General features: G+C 37.2%; 2 protein-coding genes, 1 long non-coding RNA gene and 1 pseudogene across 3 annotated transcripts in view; 2 read left to right on the forward strand and 2 right to left on the reverse strand.

Annotated features, from left to right (window-relative positions):
• LOC144636106 (uncharacterized) overlaps positions 1-11481 on the reverse strand; it is a 156519-nt gene extending 145038 nt beyond the window's left edge. Inside the window, exon 1 of the long non-coding RNA XR_013567470.1 lies at positions 11308-11481. This is a non-coding gene — a long non-coding RNA (uncharacterized LOC144636106). The remainder of the gene's footprint in view (positions 1-11307) is intronic.
• On the forward strand, positions 538-8225 carry LOC144635564 (octopamine receptor beta-1R-like). Its single transcript, XM_078494658.1, has 2 exons — positions 538-734; positions 7078-8225. The coding sequence occupies exon 2, from the start codon at positions 7107-7109 to the stop codon at positions 8223-8225; it is 1119 nt and encodes a 372-aa protein (XP_078350784.1). The 5' UTR covers positions 538-734; positions 7078-7106.
• On the forward strand, positions 763-1881 carry LOC144635563 (octopamine receptor beta-1R-like; annotated as a pseudogene).
• Positions 11482-14317: 2836 nt separating the features above from the next.
• The window catches only part of LOC144635566 (uncharacterized), a 34367-nt gene continuing 22714 nt past the window's right edge, over positions 14318-25970 (reverse strand). Inside the window, exons 11-25 of the mRNA XM_078494659.1 lie at positions 25620-25685; positions 25028-25111; positions 24163-24234; positions 23105-23176; positions 22528-22599; positions 22203-22277; positions 21263-21340; positions 20769-20843; positions 20334-20408; positions 19066-19271; positions 18543-18668; positions 16302-17852; positions 15084-15287; positions 14884-15047; positions 14318-14332 (exon numbers count right to left, since the gene is read on the reverse strand). Coding sequence (XP_078350785.1) covers positions 14318-14332; positions 14884-15047; positions 15084-15287; positions 16302-17852; positions 18543-18668; positions 19066-19271; positions 20334-20408; positions 20769-20843; positions 21263-21340; positions 22203-22277; positions 22528-22599; positions 23105-23176; positions 24163-24234; positions 25028-25111; positions 25620-25685 — 2935 coding nt within the window. The remainder of the gene's footprint in view (positions 14333-14883; positions 15048-15083; positions 15288-16301; positions 17853-18542; positions 18669-19065; positions 19272-20333; positions 20409-20768; positions 20844-21262; positions 21341-22202; positions 22278-22527; positions 22600-23104; positions 23177-24162; positions 24235-25027; positions 25112-25619; positions 25686-25970) is intronic.

A 25970-nucleotide genomic window follows, 5' to 3' on the forward strand; every position in this document is an offset into this window, starting at 1 on the left:
GCATCATCAGGGATTAATTAATTGATTATTGATAGTTATTGTTATGGTAAATATAATTTTTATCTTTAGAAACCAACTGTCTTTTCGAGAAGCCAGTGTTTAAAAGCATTTTTTTTTTTTTTTTTAATTAAAAATCATATCTTGTATGCTCGGGTTTTGTATACAAACATTTCAGGCCTAAGAGTTTGTCCTGTTCGACGTCCACTTTTCTCGTATTATATTGTTACAAGGAACACATTTACGTTTCTTCTTAACGGTGCGCAGATGTCATTTTTCTTTCCACGAACGCAAATAACACGAAGTCTTTCTTCTTACGTAAATAGTATTAACTCAAAGCACGCCTAAAAAGTTATGAACTGAGCATTTTTCTTTTTATTCAAGTTTAAAATTTTTTTTTAAAATATAAATGTTTTTTAGCTTATGCTTTGAGCAAGAGAATTTTGTCGTGCAATTTAATGGCAAAACTTTTCAAGGAAAATAATATCATTTGGTGATCTCAGGAAATTTAACATTGATCGAGAACTCAAGTCCTTTGAGTATCTTTTGTGATTTCTCACAAACTGCAATTTAAAGCGTTTCCTTATCGCTTTATTTTCAAATTTCCAATTTACATCAGGCGTTTGAAACGATTGAAAGAGTCGCCGATGTATAGTACTTTGAGCAGGAAATTACTCATGAAAACCCCCCAAAACAGAGACGTTTCAGCTGTAGAAACTGTCCTGAAAGCGAGCGAGGTACTTGTCGTTGTGATTTCGGTTTAAAATGGTTTTCTCGCCAGTCATCGCCGGATTCCATGCTCTTGTCAACGCCATTGGTCTGCCTGTAAATTTGTTGTTAATAGTGACAATCGCCTTGGAAAGAAGATTTCACGTGATGCGGTATATTCTACTCGCCAGCCTCGCAGTGTCAGATTTTCTCTTTTTGATTCTCGGAAACTCATTCCGTATTGCAAGCATAGCAAAAGAAAAATGGCTGTACGGCCCAACAATGTGCTATGTCAATGCATTATCCCTACGTTACTTCTACTTGAACACAGTTCTTCATCTGATAGCCGTGTCTTACGAGCGATACATTGCCATCGTCAAGTCCCCTATGACGTACGATGGTTCGATTACCAAGAGCAGAGTGGTCTTAATGATTTTAATCTGGGTGGCACCGATCCCGTTGTCCATCGGTCCGTTCGTCGGTTGGGGACAGTATGTCTACAATCCAGATTTATTCTTCTGCGAACAGGGTTGGACAGTACAGAGTGATTCCACAGCAAAGAGAACAGTGATTTTAGCCATTATCACCCTTGTTGTGCCCTCTATGATAAAAGTGTTTCTAAACTGGTCGGTTCTCAAGACGGCAAACACTCTGCAGCACAACCCAGTGTAAGTTGGAGACATTGGCGAAAGCCAGAACTTTCAAGAGATGTCAAGGAGAAGGCGCGAACGGAAGGCAGCTGTCGATGTTTGCATTATCACTGCGGCGTTTATGTTGTGTTTTCTTCCCGTCTGGACGGTGGGAATGTGCCGTCAGTTTCTCAACAGTGGCGATGTTCCAGCTGAGGTTGTACACGTTACCAATGTGATCTTTTGTATCAGTGGCTTGTGCAACCCGATCATCTATTCCATCCGGAAAAAAGAATTTCGAGCCGGGGTAAAGAATGTGCTCAGGCGGATACGAGTTTGTGGAAGCTCTATTATCTCTCAAAATAATGTAGTTGGCATGTCGAACTTTACATCCAGAGCCAACTGCGGCACAGGAGACTCCACTGGAAAAGAAACAGCAGCACAGGCAACCCGGGATCATGACGAAAGATTTTATGGGAGCACAGGACGATCTAAAATGTCTTTCCAGAAAAGTCGTCTTTCTCCAATTGAAGAAATCACTGACTGATCATGAATCCGGCTAAAGCGAAGCAGCACAATGAGGTTTTACCACACAAGTATGGAGTGACTGTTTCTATGTAGAATATCAAGGAAAAAGAAGCTTGAGAAGCTTAAAATCGGGCGCTTAATAATTAGCTATCTGTTTTGACTTGAAAGGCAGGGTACAGTACAGTAAAAATCACTGAAAAAACAGTCACTTAAACCTATTCAGGCCGGGAGGGGGGGCTTTTGAGGCCCGCGCTGACTTTGGACGTTTATAACTTTTTCAAGATTCAACCAAACGCTGCCAAACTTTGCGCGTTTATCTAAAATTTATCTCACAATAATTTGGTAGGATTAGTTATTGCGCCAGTAACTTGAAATCACCATGGAAACGTCATTTTGACAGGCTTGTTTTCCCAAATTTGAATTTTTCGTGTTTCTATTTAATAATGAAAATCTGGAATGTTTTCAAGATTGCATTATTACTTAATGACATAATGGTCTCAATTTATAAAAATATATTTCGCACAATACAAATAAACGATTGAACTAGACGTCTAGAAAATATAAATTTGTAACACTTAGCAAAGTGCAGCCTTTTCGCAATACTTAATAAAGGCGGGGTTTTTACCTGAAGACCAATTTTTCCAACGCTTTAGGTGGCTGACGCATTTCAGTATTTTCCAGCCCTTACACTTTAATGGAACAGTATACAACTCCTAATCAGGTAACTACAATGGTCAAGAAAATGATCACAACTTATTGACCAATGATTAGGTATTTGTTTCATACCATTACTGTAATAGCAACTGGTGAAGAATAGTAGTACTGACCCAAAGTATAAGGGCTGGAAAACACTGAAAACCTTTTCAGCCGCGTTTCAAGGAATCCAAAAAAGCTTTACTTATCCCATATATATTTGTTTTGCAGTATTTTGTTAATTTTTGGACGATTTTGGGGGATGTCTGGGAGGCGATAGTTTTTCTCGAAGGATTAGTAAAATTTAGACAAATAAGAAATATTGGAGATTTAATGTGATTTTAAAATTGGAATTTGAAGTTAAAAATTGGTGGACGGACACCAAACAGTCTCCTGACAACCCGGAGTGCTCTTGCGAGGGGGTCAACTGTTTGGGGGTGTTTCCATTCTTTTCTTCAATCCCTTCTTTAAATCTCTTAAAGTTCCATTCAAATTCAGGTATAACCCCACCTTAAGTTTTGTTCTTGTGAGAAAACAACAGAAGTCAAAGGTTGCGTGATATAACCAAGCATGGATTTTAATTCTCCCTCCCTTTCCATCTCCTTAGCCTTTCACCCCCACCTGTCCCTCCCTTTCTACTCTCATTCAATTTAATGTTTGTTTACATTTCCTAACCAATTCAGTATCGTACTAATCTGTGCCAAGCAATCAGATGATAACAGAAATTTGCCTTAATTTTGATCTCCCATACCAAGACCTTAGAGTATAAACCGCTAATAAAACAAAACACACTTGATAATAATTCTCTGAGGTTATACACCTTGCAGTATTAACGTACTAACGAACTTGATAACAAACCCCATGTCGTACTAAGGATTTTTACTGATCAACATAGAAAATAAGTTCACAATGGTTTGTTCCCAAAACGTTTTTTACTGTACAGAGGGTCTGTATATTGACCTGTAACTTGTATACCGTATTGAAAAATTCAGAACGAACCGACTTCTGCCCGCTACCATGATATCATGTTGAAAAATTAGCTCGTTCGAAACCGTAGCAAAATCGTTAGAGACAGACAAGATACAGCCGTTTACTGGCAGTCTTTGAAAATCCTGAATTTCGTCAAAATGAGCCAAAATAAAGTTTTAAAATTTCTTTATCAATATGGTTCTTATCTTTTTATTCAATTCTATGAACTGCTTTTATGCAGTACTGTCCACAAAGATTTCAATTTCCTCAAAGTTTCGGGACAAATGGATACAAAATATTTCGTGCAGAATGTAATTTGATTAAGCGAATGTTTTCACGTCTATAAATACTTCAAGCAGTGAATGAAAAACCGTTTTGTTTTCATCGATGAGAACCACTTTCAAATAGTTAATGCATAAAAAATAACAATCAGATCAGAATACCATAATTATTAATGTAAGGTCTCGCTATTATGTCTCGGCTTCTTTTTTGCAAGTTCAAATGTATGCAAATTTCGTGTGAAATGTAATTCGATTCCATTGTCTTGTTTACAAACTCTTTCTTAAGAAAGTTGTATTTTCGTGAATAAAACCCATTGGCCTGTTTTATTTTCCTGATCATGTTTGTCTGTGATTTTTACAAAACATGTGGTCTTTTTTTTCGGAACTTTAAGTTGTACAAAAATTCCTATTTTGAACACAGATGTCACTTCCGGAATTTCTCATCTAAAATTCAATTGGTATTTAATTATAATTATTCGAAGTTTTCATTTTCAAGTCATCTTTTCATTCGATAGCTTTACTGATCTCGTAAAAAATTCCATTCAAGTTCACACCAATACTGTACATTGCCAATGTTTTGCTAACGTCTTGAGAAGTGTCTTACTAACGTCACTAGTCAAATCTAAAATATATCCAAACCATGTTGTGCAAACATTCTACTCTTTATGACTGGCGACTTTGACGCCCAACTGTGCGGAAATGAAAATCGACATACTTCTTGCTAAATATATAAAAAATAGTTTTAAAGTGGAGTCCGCCTCAAAAAAATGTACCGCCAGATCACACTGCTATTTGTAGAAACCAGCAAAGCGTCTAGTTTCAAAGTTTCCCACAAAAACATTGCGTGACATGAATGACGTTACCCCTTTTATTTACAAAAATAGCTTCAACTTGTCAAAGCAACTACAGTTTCACAATGGTGATTATTAGTACTTTACCCCTTAAGCTTTTTTCTCTGTCCTCCCGCCGAAGCAAAGAAGAGAACCAGATTGCAGATTAGCCCAAAAGTCGACCCAGTGTTCCTACAACGATTTACTGTCAAAACTGAAATGAAACCGATTGGCCCAGTCTATCCCCGTCATTTTTAGCCGACAGGAGACTATCGTCTAGGACGACCAAAGGGTAAACTATAAATCGGCCACGCCCGATTAATAAATTGTCTCTTATATATATTGCTATCATTTCAGCGAAAACATTGATAGTTAGAGATTGTACCGTTGATGATGTAATTTTCAGTAGAAGACTTAAGAGCGACTTCTTGTAATTACTGTGTAATTATCAAGAATCCAGAGACAGGACTAAAAATTTAAGATCTTTTTTTATCAGTCTCGACAAAAAAGGACCCTTTTGGTAATCTATTTTAAAAATTATTGTTTAACAAATCCAGCGGGTTCAAATTTTTATGAAACATAGGAAAGTTGGATATATATACCGCTCGATCGTTCGATTGCAACTTTGCAAATTTATACCAGATTACTAAAGACAACAAACTCAGTCAATTTTATTCAAGATTCTACACAAGGTAATTGTTACCAAAAGAGAGCTCAAGAAATTTAATATTACAACTGACGACCAATGCAATTCATACATTTCTGGAATGTGAAGTAACATACCGTATCTCAGTGTACTCCGATACTCCGAAATAGTTCAATGATATGCACAATCGAGCAGATTGTATTTCATTGGACTGATGAAACAGCCCCAATGACCTCCATTCAAAAATGCAGACTAGATCCTCTCTTGTTAGTTGTGAAACACTATGTTTTACACATGCAAGATTCTCTTAAAGAATCCTAATATTAATCCAAAATAAATCCAAAATTAAAACGCAATGGCGAACTGAATAGTGTTCTTTGACGTGACGTGATAATGACAGTTCCCATTTTGTAGTGTGAATAGTGTATGTAAGTAACTATATTTTAAGTACGCTATATCATTTGCCTTGTAAATAATTGCTTTGTTTGTGTTGCATCAATAAAACAAAATACCGCCCGATCGAGCCCGAGGAAGGAATAATGGCACGCAGATGGAATTTTTGCAAAACAGAGCGATTACGATGCGCCAAAACACCAAGACAAAACTTTTCTTGATCTCAAATATTCACCAAATCACAACAATTTGTTTTTCAAGCATTGCATTTAATTCACCTTTCATGATCCAAGAAACCTTTTCAATCCCAATTTCAAAATGTCCATTTATTTTCTACTGAATTGCTAGAGTTTCATCAGGACATACCTCAGCTGCTGATTTTCTTGTAACTCTCCTCACCAGGCAACTGAGCCATGTATTGATATTGTTATGGTAAATTTAATTTTCATCTTTAGAAACCACCTGCCCTTTTGAGAAGCAAATATGTAAAGGTACTTTTGATTATTAAACGTTTAAAGTTGCCCTTCAGTAGCATCTTGAATAACGATAATTAAATGAGTAGAATAGGGTCTTAAGCTACTGTATTTTACGTTATTTTATTCCGAGCTTTCGCCGATCCACGGAATCATCAGGGACTAATTAACTAATTATTGATATTTATTGTTATGGTAAATTTAATTTTTATCTTTAGAAACCAACTGTCCTTTCGAGAAGCCAATGTTTTAAAGCATTTTTTTTATTTTTAAACTGTTTGAAACAAGATATGATATCATATCTTGTATGCTCGGGTTTTGTATACAAACATTTCAGGCCTAAGAGTTTGCCCTGTTCGACGCCCACTTTCCTCGTATTTTATTGTTACAAAGAACACATTTTTGTTTCTTCTAAACATTGCGCAGATGTCATTTTTCTTATTTTCCAGCCGGCCACGAACGCAAATAACACGAAGTCTTTCTTTTTGAGTGAATAGTATTATTTCAAAGCAGGCCTAAAAAGTTATGAACTGCTATTTTCTTTTTATTCACAGTCATCAACATAATCTTCAGTAAAATATCAAAAAGAAGCATAATAATGCAATATTACTATTTTTCTTATGCTTTGAGCAAGAGAAACTTTTTCGTGCAATTTAATGGCAAAAGTTTTCAAAGAAAATAATATCATTTGATCATCTCAGGAAATTTAACATTGTTCGAGAACTCAAGTCCTGTTGAATATCTATTGTGATTTCTCACAAACTGCAATTTAAAGCGTTTTTTTTTATTTTTAAATTTCCAATTTACATAAGGTGTTTGAAAGGATTGAAAGAGTCGCCGAAGTACAGTACTTTGAGCATGAAATTGCTCATGAAATTGCTCATGAAATTGCACGTTTCAGCTGTAGAAACTGTCCTGTAAACGAGAGAGATACGTGTCGTTGTGATTTCGGTTTTAGAATGGTTTTCCCGCAAGTAATCGCAGGATTCCATGCTCTTGTCAGCGCCATTGGTCTGCCTGTAAATTTGTTGGTAATAGTGACGATCGCCTTGGAAAGAAGATTTCACGTGATGCGGTATATTTTACTCGCTAGCCTCGCAGTGTCAGATTTTCTCTTTTTGATTCTCGGAAACTCATTCCGCATCGCAAGCATAGCAAAAGAAAAGTGGCTGTACGGCCCAACAATGTGCTATGTCAATGCATTCTCCGTACGTTACTTCTATTTAAATACAGTTCTTCATCTGATAGCCGTGTCTTACGAGCGGTACATCGCCATCGTCAAGTCCCCTATGACCTACGATGGTACGATTACCAAGAGCAGAATGGTGGTAATGATTTTCATCTGGGTAGCACCGATCCCGTTGTCCATCGGTCCGTTCGTCGGTTGGGGACAGTATGTCTACAATCCAGATTTGTTCGTCTGCGAACAGGGTTGGACAGTGCAGAGTCATTCCACTGCAAGGAGAACAGCGATTTTAGCCATATCCACTCTTGTTGTGCCCTCTCTGATAAAACTGTTTCTGAACTGGTCGGTTCTCAAGACGGCAAATACTCTGCAGCGCAACCCAGTACAAGTCGGAGACATTGGTGAAAGCCAGAACTTGCAAGAGATGTCAAGGAGAAGGCGCGAACGGAAGGCAGCTGTCGATGTTTGCATTATCATCGCGGCGTTTATGGTGTGTTTTCTTCCCTTCTGGACGATGGGAATGTGCCGTCAGTTTCTTAACAGTAGCGAAGTTCCAGCTGAATTTGTACTCGTTGCCAATGTGATCTATTCCATTAGTGCCTTGTGCAACCCGATCATCTATTCCATCCGGAAAAGAGAATTTCGAGCCGGGATAAAGAATGTGTTCAGGAGGATAGGAGTTTGTGGAAGCCCTAATAACCCCCAAAATAACGTAATTGGCATGAACGACGTCACATCAAGAACCAACTGCAGCACAGGAAAGTCCAGTGGAAGACAAACAGCAGCACAAGCAACCCAGAATCAGGGTGAAAGATTTTATGGGAGCACAGGACGATCTAAAGTGACTTTCCAGAAAAGTCGTCTTTCTCCGATTCAAGAGATTACTGACTGAGTCTGGCTAAGGCGAAGCAGCACAATAAGGTTTTACAGCGAAGGTATGCGGTGACTGTTTCTATGTAATATATCAAGGAAGAAATTGTCTCTTATATTGCGGTCAATTTCGGCGAAAACACCGAAAGTTAAAGCTTGTAACGACGATGATGTTATTTTCAGAAGAAGTCGTTAGAGCGAGTCTCTGTAATTATCGAGAACCCAACAAAGGACTGAAAATTTAAAGTTGTCTTTTATCTCGTCAAAAAAGACCCTTTTGGTGAACTTTTTTCAAAAATATTGTTCAAAAGTTCCAGTGAGTTCAAATTGTTATGAAATCTAGAAAAGTTGGTTATATATATTGCCCGATCGAGCCAGAGGACCAATTAATGGCATGCAGATGAAATTTCTGCAAAATAGAGCAATTGCAATACGCCTTAACTCCAAGACAAAACTTTTCTTCATCTCATTTTTACACAATATAGCGCAATTTGTCTCATCTATCGTTTGGTCATCTTTTCTAGCTATAGATTGATCCTGAAGTAAATTCGTTTTGTCTAATTTCTAACCGTTTTAACTATCGCAATTTAATGTCTTCAACTTTCGTACCAAATTTTAACTCTAACTCTGAGGGTATACAGAAATCTTGACACATGTGTGGTTCTAAAAAAACAACTTTGCTATGTGTTTTTCATATCTAAATATCTAGTTTGGCCCATTTAAATTAAGCGTGCTAGTCGCGAAACTCTAAAGGGCATTTTGCCAAATTGCGCTATATTTGGACGAATGAGCGAAAACGTCGATTTTTTAAAAAACAGGGTAAACAAAACTTTTTCTGTTCTCATTTTTTACACAATTTCTCATCTATGCTTTGGTTATTATTTCTAGCTACAATTTCATCTGAAGTAAATTCATTTTGTCCATGTTTAAACCATTTGAAAAATACAACTATCACGATTCAGTTTAACGATACCAAATTGTAACTGATCAGAGAGGCTTGTAACTCTCAGGGTATACGAAAATCTTGACACATGAGGAGTTGTAAAGAATGAGTTATGCCATGTGTTTGTCATATCTCAATATCTAGTTTAATCGAGAAACTATGAAGGGCATTTTGACAAATTGTGCCGTTTTTGGACGAATGCATAAAAATAAAAAACATCGATTTTGTAGTCACGTTTTAAAACATAATTCAACATGTTCCGTGACAAAATTGTTCTTGGGCATCGCTTATCGCACATTTAAATAATATATTTAAATCATGCCTCTGTAACTTTGCATTTAAATTACTTACAACCAGCAATGTCAAAATTTAGCTCTTAATATCGAGGTAAAAAGTAACAACTTATTTTAAAGAACCGAAAGTTTTAAAAATTTCTTGCCAATAATGAACAAGTGTAGCTCGCACACTGTAATGCCACGTTATTCATTTGCAATATTGATTCATAAAAATACTGATACAAAAATCAAAATGATGCAAAATCGCTCTGTACCGGCCAAAGAATCGTTTTTGCGGCTATTGAAGAAGCGAATTGGCACAAAAAAAGACAAAAAAGTTTGAATGGAAAACGTTCTGAAGATTGTGCAAAATCACTCTGAACCGTCTTTAGAGCGTTTTCCATGACTGAATGACAGGTGGAACACGATGGAAAGAAATCGCCATTCTCAAACTTCGTCCTTAGATACGTTATGTTGACACAATACAAGTAGTAAATATATTTGTTCAATTTTTTTTGTAAAAAAATTGCGAAACTGTAACGAGCGCCCACCGCCATAAAATGCCTGAAAAGATGCGACACTATCACCACAAGAACTTTGCCCAAAGAAAGCGCAAAAGAATTGAAAGCAAGCCATGTTTAAATTTATAATTCGTTTAGGAGGCATAAACAAATGATGTAAGTCTAATAACAGGATTATTAACGTAACTTTGAATTCCCGGCGAGCGTTTGAAAGCACCAATATTTCATTGTTTATAAATCTTATCGTGGAGCAGCTTTTTTGAATAAAAACTTTTCCTATGCGGTGTAACTAATATAGATTCACTTGTGATTAAGGTTTTGATAAGTAATAGTGATGTCCTTTGTGAAAGGATGTAAAAATTAGTTTGGAGCTTTTAATTACTGCCAACAAATAGCCTATTCTATTTCGAGGAAATCACAACACGGTCTTGCCAACAACAACAAATAATCGAATTACGCAGTATGCTACACTTTTATAATGTAACAGTGTGTATTTTTAATGCTTAGGCTGGATATTCTTGTTTCTCTGCCGATTTTAGGCTGACAAATTCTCCTTGGCGGATAGAAAAGAAGACAGCACTATTTGAATTATTTAACAATTATTCTATGAGCCCGCGTTGGATACGAGTTGGCTATTACGACTCGTATCCAACAAGGGCGAATGGAATAATTGTTTTATTAAATTCTTCTTTAAGTTTAAATCGACTGGACATTTCATTTTGATGTAAACGAAGTGATAGTATGAGGAGGCGGGAAAATTTGTGGCGCCGTGTTCACTTCTTGAGTTGAATGAAACATACGAGGAAAGCGAGCGAGAGAGTTTTCTTCCCAAGATTTTCCTCGAACAGTCTCCTCTAAAGTCGTCTATATATCCTGGAAATTGTGACAACAGTTAAGATTTACGGGAAGATCCGAAGCAAAAGCTTTTCTGGAAACTACACGTCTTGTGCAAATCGAACGAAGCAAGTGTTTACATTGTACTCGTTTACGGCCCCACGGCTGTCATCAAGACTGCTATATTATTTGAAGCGAAATTCAGCTCAAAGTGGAACAGGTTTATTGAAGTATAAAAGGAAAAAACCAAGATTGAAAGGTAACAAACTTTACAGAAGTGCTGAGCCTATTAAATTTTATGACGCACACTGAATGAAACTGTGTCAGTTTGCCGTTCTTTCGTAAATTATTTGCTGCTTTTCTACTTTATTCACTCGCTCTGGTTGTGCGTTTACAAGTATTATTAATTAAAATTTTCGCATCAATCCTTTTGTTTTGCGTAGTTAATTTTACTATGGCATTTCTGTGGTTTTTGTAGGCACCGCTGATTATTTCTTGTTCATTAAGCTCGCCAAATTTGCTGTTTTCAACCATTTTTCTGATGGAACTGTCGCTTCCCGCAGAAAAATTTTACGCTGAGCGGCACTTGCCGCACTCATTTCCCATATAAGGTCAAACATAGGTATATGAGCTGATAACCGGGATTTAGTGAACCAATCAGAAAGCTAGAAATGCAATATCCGAGGTTGAGAATTTAATAACAAAAAATATTCTTTAAGACGAAATATTGCTGAAAAGCAAATTAATGTGGATGATTTCAAAAACAAAAAGTATACAAACGCTAATTTGTGCCTCCGGCCCACACACTTATGAATAAAAATCACAAAGAAATTGGAAGACCTCTCTAGGAGCAGGAAAGAGACGTAAAGACCAGAGAAAGCACTCCAGTTTGCTTCGTGTTTTCTCCCTTCATTTCTCGTGTTTTGTACTCGAATGAAATGATCGCAGTTTTGTGAATCCTAACATCCGCAGTATCCAATCTGAGTCAGTAATATTTCTTTAAGTTATCACAAGTTACTCAAGATTTTTAAAGTGAATTTATTGTGTTTAAATGTATCTTAAAGTAGGTTAAAACAATAAATTACACATCAATTAATTGTTAGATATTATTTATGATGGATATTTATATTTACTAGCTGTCGCCTTCTACCAAAGGCAACTGAAAACTGATTAGCATATTAAGTAGTAAATATCTTATTAAATGATGGTTATCATAAAGATTAATATTAACTGGAATGGATAAATAGGTTTATAAATATTTCCTTTGCTTCATCTGCCAACGAACATATAATTTCTAGATATTCCTCAATAAGGCGTTACGAGTCATCCGCATCAATAAATGAAGGAAAAGTAAATGGAATTTAACCATGCTTTGAATACCCGATACATGCAGTATATATCATATACATACAGAAGTTGACTGGTGCTTATCTACAAACGTCCAAATCAGTCATTTTAGCTAAACTTAAAGGGAGACTGTCACAAGTTTCACTTCAAAACTTGAGCCTAAAGACATATGAAAACTACGAACAGTGGTCCAATTTTGTTAAAAATCACCATGTAAGTGTACTGAAGCGATAAACAAGTGATTCTATTGTGATGCCATTAAAACTGTCCCTGTGCACTGGAAAAACTCCTAAAAATTATTATGGCTCCCTTCTTCCTTCAACACAAATTGCATTATATATCTTCACCTTGATGGTTTAGATGTTTTTCGTGTACGAGCAAGAGAACCTCACCAATTTTAGCACTTTTTACTGAAAAGCAGAAAAATTTCCGTCACAGTCTCCCTTTAACTAAGCTTAATGCTAGTAGTTATTATGATACCACCTTGGAAAGACACGTGTGACATGCCAGAGGTACACAAAGAGAGAAAAGAGTGGATGTACCAAAGCGACTAAAATAAAGACTAAATTAATGTCTTGAGATAGTGACCGAATTTTTTGCATTACCTGGTGATGTTCTATGTTATTGCCTACAGCTGTTGTTTGACAACAATCAATCAAAAACTGCCCCTATTAGCTAAAGTTAGAATAACTTGTGAAACGTATTGACGATTCACATGTCGTATGAAACTGCCATTATGTTTGGTTTTGCGGTAGTTGGTGTGGTGGGTATGTTTTATTATTCGTTAGCTTAAGGTGGCTGGTAACGGTTTTCAGCACTTTGCAGCTCTTATACTTTGACGGGTCAGTACTACAAATCTTTATCAGTTGATGCTACAATAATGGTGTCAAATAAATGCCCAATGATTGGTGAATATGTTGTGGTTATTTTCATGACGTCACTGGTTAGTATAGCAACAGTATAACCTGTTAAAAACGCCCTTAATTTTGACTTTAAGTGCTTATAACTAAAAAACGAGCTCGGTGATCCCCATTGAACATTGATCAGCATGATAAGCTACAACGTTTTGCAAAGTTAAAAAAAATTCTACGAAGCGGATTCAGAGCCACCTTAAAATTTTGAAAATTTAAGGTGGCTCTGAAACCCCTTCGTAGAAATTGTTTTAACTTTGCAAAAAGTTGTATTTTAACATGTTAATCAATGTTCAATAATAAAAAATGGGGGTTACCGAGCTCGTTTTTGAGGTATAAGCACTTAAAACCAAAATTAAGGGTGTTTTTAACAGGTTATACTGTTGCTATTATAACCAGTGACGTCATGAAAATAACCACAACATATTCACCAATCACTGGGCATTTATTTCACACCATTATTGTAGCATCAACTGATAAAGATTTGTAGTACTGACCCGTCAAAGTGTAAGAGCTGGAAAGTACTGGAAACCGTTACCAGCCACCTTTTTTTCCTTGGAGAGTTCGTCGTCTAGTTTAACTAACCTTAAAGGGACTGTGTCACGGCTGCGTTTATTATATTTTATTAAGTTTTGCCAAATACCAAATACTCTGAAATATTCACTATGAAACTTAATGTTTGCAAAATATTACTTCTATGGATCTAAATAACAAAATCATAGCTTTATTGCAACCAAAGGTATCTACCGGGCGTTATAATGTAAAGTTACAAGCAGAAAAGATTAACTTTGAAAACTGTTCAGCCCAATAATGTTTAAAAAACCCATATCGCAATCTGTTTCAATCTTCGTCGCTTTAGGACATCCGTACCTTCTTTTGTATTTGGTGTGTTATTGAAACGTTCGTTCGCTGTTTTAAGGGGTTATTTTTTATTTCAACGAATTTGATAGTCTTTTCCCATGCCTAAATTTACCTAAAATCCATGACACAGTCCCTTTAAGACTTCAGAGAATTTTAGTTTTCCTAAAATCATAGGATCAACTTAACTGCTTTACTGCTACAAATACTCTGTAAAGATGTAACAACATAGAGTTCAACGAGAAATAAACGCTGAAAAAGCTCTCTATGTAGTTGTTATAAGTTGTGATTTCCCGTGAACGCCATAAATAAAAGACACGATTTAAGCACCTTGATCATTCCTTATCCGACTCAGCTCCATCTGCTGCGCTCACTCCTTCCTTTAGTGACGCAAGGTTTTTAATGTAATAGATGAAAGCTGATGTTCAGAGTGCTGTGATCTGGTTAAAGGAAACATAAATAAATTTTATCTAACAATGCCCAACAGAGGACATAGAACACAATTTTCTGACGTGTACTACGTGATAATTTTAGAACAAAGTTCATTGCGGATTCTGATAAAATATTAAATGTCAACCTGCCCTAACCCTATACAGTCGTTATTAATCTTCAATTTAACACAAAGTCGCACTATAAAATGAATCGATTTGAAGAATATACAATTTTACAAATTATATTTCGCCAACATCACGGTTTTAAAGACAGTGACACCCAAGGAAAGCAAAACATAAAAATAACCTATAAACAAGCAAAAGGGAATGCGACCATGTTAACTTTGCCTGATTCAGACACCACACAGGGCCACCCAAGAGACCATTTAAATGAATATCTGTTCGGAATACCTATAGATAGTCCTATAATAATTGGACTGTCTACGGTTATTTAATTTTTTAGCGGTTAGTGGTATTAGGTCAAGGTTAACGTTTTAATGGCGTGGAACTAAGAGAGTTCAGTGACTCAATAATTTATTGAAGAAGTTCTTTGTACTCACATATATTTCTTGAGTTCCCTCCAACGACTTACGTACAACCGTAGGAGCCATCGGAAGAGTAAATACGTCTGTTTGTGTCCCTTGATGACACTTTCGGTTACTGTACTTAAAGCCTTTCCAGTTTCGTTTCTGCAACACCGTCGTTTTATCATCACCAAGGTTTCCTTCTTCACATGTTATCGTAATACTCATAACCCCACTTTTCTTTGAAGATGTGGCAATGCAGGGCATTTCCATATTTCCAGTTTGCAGCTGGCTGTTTAAGATATTCTTGCCAGAAAGACCACAAACTTCTCCCTGCAAATCGTTTAAAGTGAGAAGAAAATCCAGGCAGCAAGAGAAAGACCATTGCGGATTTTTGCGCCATTCCTTGAAAACGTTATACAGGTGCACCAAGTATTGGACTGAAAGAAAGAGAGAAAAGAAGAAAAATAAGAGTTTACGAAAAGGCAAGATAGCGTTAACGCAATGGAATTAAAATTTATGAGTGATTTCAACAATTTACTCAATCCGTTTTGGAAAAAATAGGTGTAATATTTCCTCGTTACCTTAGAAAAGCAAACTATTTTGTGCAATATTGCCGTTTCTTGCCCAGCCACTTACTTAACCTCAGGTTTATCTATATCATAAAATTGGCTTTTGTAGAAGTGCACAATGTTTTCCCACTTTTGATAAAAGCACCCTTAACCCTGTTGTACAGGGGGTTGATGGACCCCCCTGAGGTTTTCGTTTTAAATAAACCAATAAAAAATTGCATTAAGCGGATAACCCTGAGCTTGCTCTACAAGATGACAACTTTTACTGGTTTTGACGTCATATGAGGTCATTAAGTCCGCCATCTTGAATTTAATGTAGTCATAAGTGTGGATTTTTTTGTCACGCCTCATTTAAATCTCGCGCCGGGGAAAAATTGAACACGTGAGGACGATATTGCTCACTAGGAAGTAAGCCAATCACCATAGTATTTGCTCCCATTATCAGTATCTTAATGCCACTGCGTTTTGGAAAAGGTGCATGTAATATTCCCTCGTTACCTTAGAAAAGCGAACTATTTTGTGCAATATTGCCGTTTCTTGCCCAGCCACTACTTAACCCCAGGTTTATCTAAATCATAAAATTGGCTTTTCTAGAAGTGCACAATGTTTCCCCACTTTTGATGAAAGCATCCTTAACCCTGTTGTAAAGAAAAGTTGATGGACCTCCCTGACGTTTTTGTTTTAAATAGACCAATAAAACTGAGCTTGTTCTACAAGATGACATATTTTTCACTGATTTTGACGTCATATGAGGTCATTTTGTCCGCCATCTTGAATTTAATGTAGACATTAATGTAGTCAACAGTGTGGAGTTTTCTTGTCACCTCTCATTTACCTCTTGCGCTTGGGAAGAATTGAGCACGTGAAGACGATAATACTTACCAGCAAGTAAGCCAATCACCATAGTATTTGCTCCCATTATCAGTATCTTTAATGCCACTGCGTCTGTGTATCGGTCAGTCGATTCTGGTAAATTTTCTGCTGGTATTCTGCTTACAGCTCCAATACCCAAGTTCAAAACAGTAACAGCAAGCGACGTCGACATCAATCTGTTATCGAAGGAATCTTGTGTGGGTTTGATCCAGGAGAAAAGCACTCCATACATTCCAGCGACGACCCATGCCAAGCCAATGTAGGACCTGCTCTCTTGGCCAACGAGAATGAGAACACTTGTGAGGACTACTTTACGAGACATTTCAACTAGTTCCCAATACCATGAACGAGGCTTGTAGTTTTCAAAGAGAAAACACAACCCCGTGATCAATTCTGGACTTGAGCCTGCATCACCGCCTGGTGTGGTTAATATCACTCTTTGTTCTCTCCAAAGGGCGATGAATGAGGCGACAGGTAAGGCAAGGATATACACAGTGGAAATATATGCCACGATAAGCCAATGTCTGTACTTTTCCCCTTGACACTGCACATGGTAGTCTCCTTTAAGGTACTCGTTACACAACTCTTCTTCTTTATCTCTGCAGAGTTTATGGCAAGCGAACGGCATGACACTGGCTGTCTTGGAACACGTGCTAAGATAAGATACATACAGGAAAAAAAACAAATTCCTATACAAAAGCTCTTTTATCTCTGAGATTTTGTTTGACTTCTCTTCGTCCTCCAGGCTTCGATTTCTTAAAATCATTACCTTGCGAAAGCCGTATACAATACCAGAAGCACCCATAAGAGAGGCATTTATTGCCATAATCAGACACAACTCCCCAAAGGCATCCATGTGAATCCCTGGAAACAGACAGTGAACGGGTGCTATCTGAAGTAAATTCATCTGGAGTATTCCTGAATACTTTGCGAAATCTTCCAGGGAATCTGGCCATTTTATGTAAGAGAACACTTCCAGTAATCCGTGAGTCACCTGGTAAAAGCCGATTGCGATCTTAAGTTTGGAGAAAAACGTGTCTATAAGATGGGTTCCTCCGCTCTTTTTCGCCTTTCGTTTGCTTTTCCACACCAAAAGGACAACGAGTATCAAGAAAATGGCACAAATGACTGACAACTGTCCCACGATCCACTTCTTTGATGGGCATTGTGAGCAGCTTTGTAACTGCTTATAGTATCCTGGACTGCAAACTGCACATAGTGGACCTTCGTACCCCTTCTCACACGGCGAATCCAAACCACCTTTACAAGAGCCGTCTATTGGACATTTGTAAGGCGTTGGAATCGGGTAAGGGTATTTTACAGAGAAATCATCCAACAATGGTAGCGTTGCCAAGGCATTTTTAATAAAATATATGTAGCGATGTTTGTATGTCTCGTTACGCCATTGCCACCAATGTCCAGATTTCAGAGAGGCATAATCATTTTGGCACAACAGTCCACCTTGCCCGCATTTATGACATTCGGAAAACAGATGAGTTCGATAAAATCCTTCCAAACATTGACAAGCGCGGTATCCAGCAAAAAAGTCCGTTTCTGTTCCTAGTAAAGATCAAAACGGGTAATATATGGGTTGCTCACGTACGCAAATTCCATACTTATCTAAGATAAATCGGTGGTCATCTTTTATTTCTTGCACAGTGAAACAAATTACAACGTGCACTTAATCATCTCTACAAGTTATTCAGCGTAAAAGTGAGCTTCACCAAGGCCAAAAAAATTGTTTGAAATTCCTTGACGAAAATATGAGTCAGTTTGTATTCACAGCCCGTGCTGGATTAACTATTATTCCATAAGCGCGCGTTGGATATGAAATGGTAAATAACTATCCCATATCCAAGAAGCGCGAGTGGAATAATTGTTTTTATTAAAAACACCCAAAAATATTGCAATATTTGAGATCACTGGTTGTTCACGGTTACGCGTTCACCTACCATATTTGTTTTCCGTGATATATCAGGTCATATACAAGGGCCTGCAAGCCAATCAAAACTCAGGAATTGCAATATACCATGGTTAGCTTTTAATAAATCAGATGTATCTGAGGTAGGATTTCATGAAAACGGTCACAGCTAATTTAACAATCAATCCCTTCTTACCAGTACTCAATCGCATTACCATAAGTATTTATTGTTACGATTAAAAACAGTTGCCTAGAGTTTTGAAAACTGAACACATCCACAGGATGGACCTTCTAAGTGTTACTACTAAGGCAACTGTGATCGACGTTACCTTGGGGACAAGCCTTGCAGTCAAGAACCGACTTTCCTGGTGCTCGATCAAATGAAACATAAGAACCATTTGGGCAACTCTTGCAGCTTCGGGCCACGTAAGCGAGAGCATCTGCGTAAAATCCTCCTAAGAAAAAATACATCCAACAGTTTTTTAATGTTAAAGGAGAAATCAGTAAGTTATGGCCATTGCCTACAGCTATCTTTACTTGGCTCATGTTTTGACATACATAAGGATTAATATCAGCAAGAATTACTGATTACTCCTTGCCCCAGAAAAGGGAGGGGTCCGGTGCTCTTCTCTACGAATTTTCTTGTGTACATGTACGCAAATGAAGTAAGGTTGCATACCAAAAGATGCATGTTCAATAGGTGAAGTTTTGTCTAATACCATCGTAAAGACAATATTATAAATAACAACAACGATAAAAAACAAAATTGTAAAATCTGGAACAAGTCTTCTCTGCAACGTTATAATGCACTTAATTATCTGCTGGAGACAAATCCAGAAAAAATTCTCATACCTGGCGGGCATTCAATGCATCCTTGTTTTCCTCTTGAGGAAGAGTTTGAAAATGTTCCCAAGGGACATGGTAGGAATGAAGCAATATTGGGGTTTTTGTCAGGCACTTGTCTGAATCCCGAGGCCAACATAGAGACAATATACCATTCACTATAAAAATCCTTCAAATCAACCTTGACAGCTTCGGTCGAAGAATTAACAGGACTCCTAGGGATAAAATTGATCAATAATGGTTAAATTATATATCGCAATACACAGCTTACCAATATTTTAATGTAAAAATTGTGGCGCTAGATTCTTCAATGCGTTTGTCAAAAACAGGACGGGATAATTATTGCGACTTTATTTGTTTTCCACCATTGCTTCCAAGTCTATTTTGACCTTATTGCGGTTTTTAGTGATATGCGAACTCTGAAATTCAAAATCCAATCCTCAATTAAAAATTCAATCTTCAACCAACGGCTTGCGCTTTTTGGTGCCGTCAATCATCTTAGCGGACCTCTCGGGAAACAGAAGTTCACTTCAACCGGCTCGAAAGGTCACTTCTGTCAGTTGTGATTGGCAGATTTCGATCCATTTTGTTTGTTTTTGTTTTTCATGGTTTGTTGGGTGTCGTCATAATTATGATTGACGGTAGCGAAAAATGCAATCGTTAGTTGGATTTTTGAATTTCAAAGTTCGCATTTCACTAAAAACCGCAATAAATCTCTTGAAATGTGTCTCGTGGGTTTAAATAAGATACAAGTCCGCAGCAAGCCGTTTAGTGATCAAAAGAAGACCCCTTTCTCCCAGATCTAGAGCCAGTGTACATTATAACTTAACTTAGTACAGCGTTAAGGCTTGCCTAAGGCCCTGTCCACACTGAGCCAGGTAAATCTGAAAACGCATCTTTTTTACCCAGATAGGCCAACCGTCCACACTGAAACGGCGTTTAATTTTAATTTCTGTCACCGAAAACGGTACGCACTCCAAAGAGGGTAAATTTGAAAACGCCGGCTAGGTGGTGTAGCGTGGACAGCGAAAACGGGCGAAACCGAGACTTTTTAAAAAAGCTGATGGCAAAAAGTTATGTATTGACCGCCAAAACAAAAGGTTTAATAAGCTGAACAAAAGCTCTGTGCATGCGTTGCCACTCTGCGTGCGATGAAGCGTACCTTTTTCAATTTTACCCGGGTTAATGTGGACGGAAAACATTTCATACGGCGTTTTCAAATTTACCCGGGTTAATGTGGACAGGGCCTTAGTCTTCACATTATGAAATATACTGACAGATATATTTTGACGTTCTGTCTGGAATAGTAATATTTAATTTTCATTAATCCTGGTATTCTATTCCATACAACCCTGCAAAAAAGTATAGCCAAAGATAACATTAGCGATATACTGTGACTACACATCTTTGTTCAGCGGGGTAGTGTAGTTACTTTTAAACAGGCACCGCGGAGAGGGAGGGGCTAGGGGGCAGCCCCCCCCTCCCCACCCACACTTTTTTACAGTAACCAAAAAAATTATAACGAATGAAGAGACAAACGAAATAATACTGAAAACATTTCATTTCTGGAAGAGAAATTAGAACCCAAATTTTCCCGGGGGGGGGGGGGGATGTCCCCCGAACCCCTTAGTCGGCTCACGCATACGCGGTCCCTATTAATTCAGTATTTAAGTGTATTGTGATTCAATATTTATATAAATAAGACAAGTCACAGTTTGAAGTCTTGTAAGCGATAGGCGCTGAAGACGTCAATGCTCAATTTCTTAATGTTCGTCCGCAGCAAAAATCTGCAAAAGAAAAATATCGTAAAGAAGGAAGAAAAGGCAGATAAACCAAATTTCTGACAGTTGCTCTCGAAGCTTCGCTTCTCGGCCACTTGTTCATTTTTTGGTCAATCGTTCAGCCTCGGACATTATCTTCCATTATATAAGCCACCTGAAGGGGCTTATTTACCAACCACTGCATCATGAGATTGTACAGTATTGACTACCATATAAATGCTAGTCAACTAAGACATTTTTGAAGGCAAAATAGTCAAAAACGAACAATTTTTATCGTAGAATTCTTAAACTTTGAAATTATGTTTTTCAAACACATTTTTTTTTTAATTATTAAAAAAAAAATCGTTTCATTGGTACGTTTGTAACGTTCGAGTGAATAATGCATGGAACAATAGGTAATCAGTAAACATTTTAAGAAATCTTACATTCTTAGTTGTTTACCATAATAGTAAACTTTAAATGCTCCTGGTTCGATTGTCTTTATAGGATTATCCGAAAGCATTCTAGAAAGATAACAAAATTTGTTTAGTTTTCTAGCTATTTAGCTATTGGACTTCCGGAGGCACCAGGGTCAAATCCACCTCCCTACACTTGATGGAGTTGTCTTTGGTCGTCCCGAATTTAACTCCTCCACGCTTCGTAAATAGCCACTTGGTTAGCCTCCTGCCATTTGGCTTTTTAACAATTTTATATTTGTATTTTCAGTATTGTTTTTTTTTTAAAAATATCTGGTTATTTTTTAGTTAATTTGTTTCCACAATTAGCATAACGGTGCTAAATGTTTATCAACTTTATTGGTCTCAAAATTTTACAATAAAAGAAAAGGACCAAAAAGGAATTGCGCGAACGGGAAAATAGTTACCCATGAGAGGCGCAACCCTAAACACTATAAAGAATGGCGATAAAAATCTTAAATTTTAAAAAAATATATATATATGTATATACAATAAATCTAATTAATTACTTATAGTTAAAAATTATAGTTATAAAATCTAATTAATTACTTATAGCTAATGTGAAAAAACAAGATGCAGATAATATTAGTCACAAAAATTAAGAGCGGTGGCAAGGGCAGTTACTGAAGAGGAACCAGGTGCAGGGCATGTCAATATCATAGGTAGTGTCCAGTAAAGTAAAATAAGTGGCGCGCAGAAAGTATTTGAATTAACTTAGGCCAGAAAATTTGTTGTGAGGGGCGAGGTTACAGATAGTGTTTCTAAATACATTGACACTTGATGAATTATGTGATTTTATTTTTTTTTTCTTGATTTTCGGCTGAAAAGCCGATGTTGTGTTAATAATAACTCTAGGTCGGGGGGTTTCTAAACCCACGCAAATCTTTCCGATGTGCTTCTTTGTACTTACAGGCACGTTAGCTGTCGTTTTAGGCTAGTGAAAACTCCACTGGGTAGAACTGTAATGGCGTTGGAGGACAAATCTCTGTAAAACGTATAATTTATTAAGCAACGTAATAAAAATAAAAATACAAGGCTTTTAAAAAGTTCCTCTGTACAATTGTTTTGCGTTTTTGTCACTGTAAAGTCCAAAAAAATGAAAAAAAAAATTGTTTATTCCCCCCAAAAATAAAACCATAAACAAGCGGACATCAATAACCCCGTACTATAACTTTTTTTCGGAACTATGGAACATTTTGTTACATACGGTATAAAAAGCATGCCTTTTTACTTACAAAACCATCAGTTCTCTCAGCCTAGCAAACATTCTGTTATGCAGAAATGTAATAGCGTTGGAAGCCAGAGACCTGTGAAAATACATGCAAAAGGTAAAACGATAGACTGACACACTAGCAGTTTATTTTATACGACAGGTTTTCACTTTCACTTTCTGTTTTCCGCGTTTGCAGTCCTAGTCTGCATAGCAGGTGTCTCGATACTTTTTTTAGTGCGTTAAAAGAGTGTGCGATTGCAAGAAGGCTTCGCGAGACCGCGTGGCCCCCTCGCGCCTTTTGCGCTTCCCATACGCGCGCTCGAAACTACGGCGCATGCTACGCAGGCTATTGTAGTCCTAGCTAGTATGCGATAAAATGAATGCCTCTGTTTCAAACGAGGCTACTTGCTAAACCAGTCATATGAAAATGAGTTCCACCTACATTTTCATGCAAATCAAATTCATTTTATTTTAATGGTTTTGTACGTAGACTAGTTTTGTAATAGAGGCAAAGGATAACTCGGAAATGGCCTATTGACTTACAATACAAGTACAACCGATTATTTTGCATCACAATGGACATGTTTCTTTTCACTTACAGAATTCGTAGTGCTGTCAGTTTTTGAAACACTTCGACCGGCAAGAATGTGATGGCATTGAAAGATAAATCGCTGTTAAAAGTAGAATTTAAAAAGTAAAACTTAAAATAAATTATTTGTCTTTCATTTTTCATAGTACAATTATGTCCTAACCATAAAGAGGGATCCTTCGTGGCTACCAATTTTTTCTGATAAGCCTTTTGCACAGGTTTGTTCCATAAACTGCACTAGCTACACGTGCACAATGTAAAACTTTTATCGAGGCAGGCTCCCTCCCCCTACTCACCAAAAACTTACCACTTTGCATTTCAAAGCGCTTTTAATTGGCTTGTCACGAAAGCCGTCTCCAGTATTCTCTTAGCAACTGCCCTGGATGTGTAGTTAAGAATGAACCCGCTTAACGGTCAGTAAATCGAACTTCATTACAGAGAACTCAAAACAAGAAACTTGCCCCGAGCCGTTCAATTCTAAACTCAACTCGTCCCCAGACCCTCTCACTTTGGTTGACGTATATACCGCGTATCTCTCGACCGATGACTGCTCCCGAGGTTGTAATTTACAAAAACCAAACTAAACTATTCGCTCGTTATGGAAATAAATAAATAAATAAATAAATAAATAAATAAATAAATAAGGCAATTTGTTTTAACAAAATCAGAGAGACGTTTTAACTAGTATATCTTTTTGAAACAATGGTTTCATCTTTGCGACTTAGCTGGATGCTAGATTACTAGAAAATACGAACTCCAACTTGAAAAAAATTCCAAATTTGCATCTCAACAAATATGGTGGTCTGTGCTTCCTATTTTTAAGGCCTATCTGAAGCATTTTAGCTTCTGAGCCATTTAATAAAGTAAGTAATGTAAGTAATTGCACATTTACTGTACGTATTGTATAAAGGAACTGTATCATAAGTTTGGTGGTAGTAGGCCCGGAGCTCTCGCGTTTCGCGCTCGTTTTGGCGCTATTGCGCTCACTTTCGTGCTTCGCGCTCTGTGAGCTCGACTTGAAGGCAAGGCTATGGGACATTCTCTTTCAGTTTGCTTCTTTGTACCTACAGGATTTGAAGCTGTCGTAGAGTCTTAAACACTTGGTTAGGTAGCGTTTTGATACCATTGGAAGACCAATCCCTTAAAAATTAAGGACATTTAATAAGCGTATCAATAAATGTACATTTTAACAATTTAAATTATGACTGGCTTTAAACCCATACAATTGTTTATGCAATGGTTTGAACCACAGTTGATGTGCACATTTCTGTACAATGCGTTTTTATTCGCAAAAACTATCCAGTAGTATGCACAGATTGACAAAAACGCCGGCCCATGATCCTGTACTAAACCACTTCTTTGTTCACAGAGATGTGATCACATTACAATCAGGCTGTGTGATTTGGGAAATAAGAATCATGGACCTCCAAAGTAGCGCCCACAAGGAACTCCTATATATGAGCTTTATAGGTTTGTGCCCTGTGAAGGGTACGGTTTTTAAGCAATTTAGTCTGGAATAGGGTATACAAATCAGAGAGTTTTGGTCTAGAAAAGGGTATCATTTGTCGGGAAACTGATCGGTGGTATGACGAATTAAGTCCAGAATAGGAATACAAACTCGGAAGAGAAAGAGGCTTTTCTAAACGTAAACAATAACGCGGTATCGTTGGTGGAAGATGGTTTGCTATAAAAACACACTCATAGTGATACAGTTCTAAAGGATAGGATAGAGATTTTTGGTTTCTTGTTCTAATATAGGTTTGCCAAATCAACTGAACATGGTCTGGTATAAAGTAAGGGTTTCAAAGCCGCAGCGGCACACCCCATGCAAAAATATACAGCGTCCTTCCCCAGGGGGTGAAACCTTGAAAGCGACTAAGTGAATATTCATATACAACAATATGGTCTGTTTCTTCTTCTTCTTCTCACTTACAAGTAGTTCACGTCATAATAAGGATTGCAAGTGTATCTTCCACATTGAAAATAAGGGTTTGTGATAGCATTGGAAGACAAATCCCTGTAAAAAAGGTTCACTTTAAAATAAGTAAATTAACACTCGTGTAAATTAAAATAAATTATAAAACTGACTTTAAATTTTGTTGATCGAGCTCGACTTTCGTTTGTTTGTATTCTTCACTTTTGCATTTATTGAGATAGTCGCAGTTGAATTAATGTGTCGTTTATAACAAATTTCGAGGAAGGAAAGAAAACAAATTTCTTTATGGTGTGATTCTTCATCGCTAGCGTTTTCAACAACTTTTTAATATCTTGGGTTAGTAGTAGTAGGAGATCAGTTTGGGCCCTGTCAGTGAGTTCCCATGGGTTCATCATACTTAATAAACTTACTTTTTCACTTCTTGACTTCATATACGACTTTCTCCATACTAATTGTTTGGGTTCCGTTTCCTTTTAAGTGAGTAGTGATGTCAAATGTGTATCACTTGTGTAGGGTCGAAAGGAATTCCATACGTGATTTAACAAGATTGAATGAAACGGTCCCTTACAACATACGTATTTACACCTACAGAGTTTGCAGCTTTCTGTTAGATGGGCAGAGGTGTAACTTTTGGAGAGCATTGGAAGACAAATTCCTGTGAGAAAGTGAGAAATTCAAAGGTTAAGGTTTTTTTGTTTTTTTTTTTCTTTTTTCTTGCGAAGACATACAATCGCTTGTCTTGCGCATTTGATTACTTTTTGGGCCACGAACAAGTGATAGTCGCAAGTTAATAGTGTTCACCTTTACTTCAAACGAAGAAGCCAGTTTGATTTGACGAATTAAGACGGTTTCCGCTGGTAGTTCGAACAATGATCAGCAAAAACGAATCATTATACCTTGACTCATTATACCTTGCGCAAATTTGCCGTTTTCTAAGCGT

The sequence above is a fragment of the Oculina patagonica genome, chromosome 13, assembly GCF_052425735.1.
Source record: "Oculina patagonica isolate OP01 chromosome 13, crgOcupat, whole genome shotgun sequence".
In the NCBI taxonomy this organism is placed as follows: domain Eukaryota; kingdom Metazoa; phylum Cnidaria; class Anthozoa; order Scleractinia; family Oculinidae; genus Oculina; species Oculina patagonica.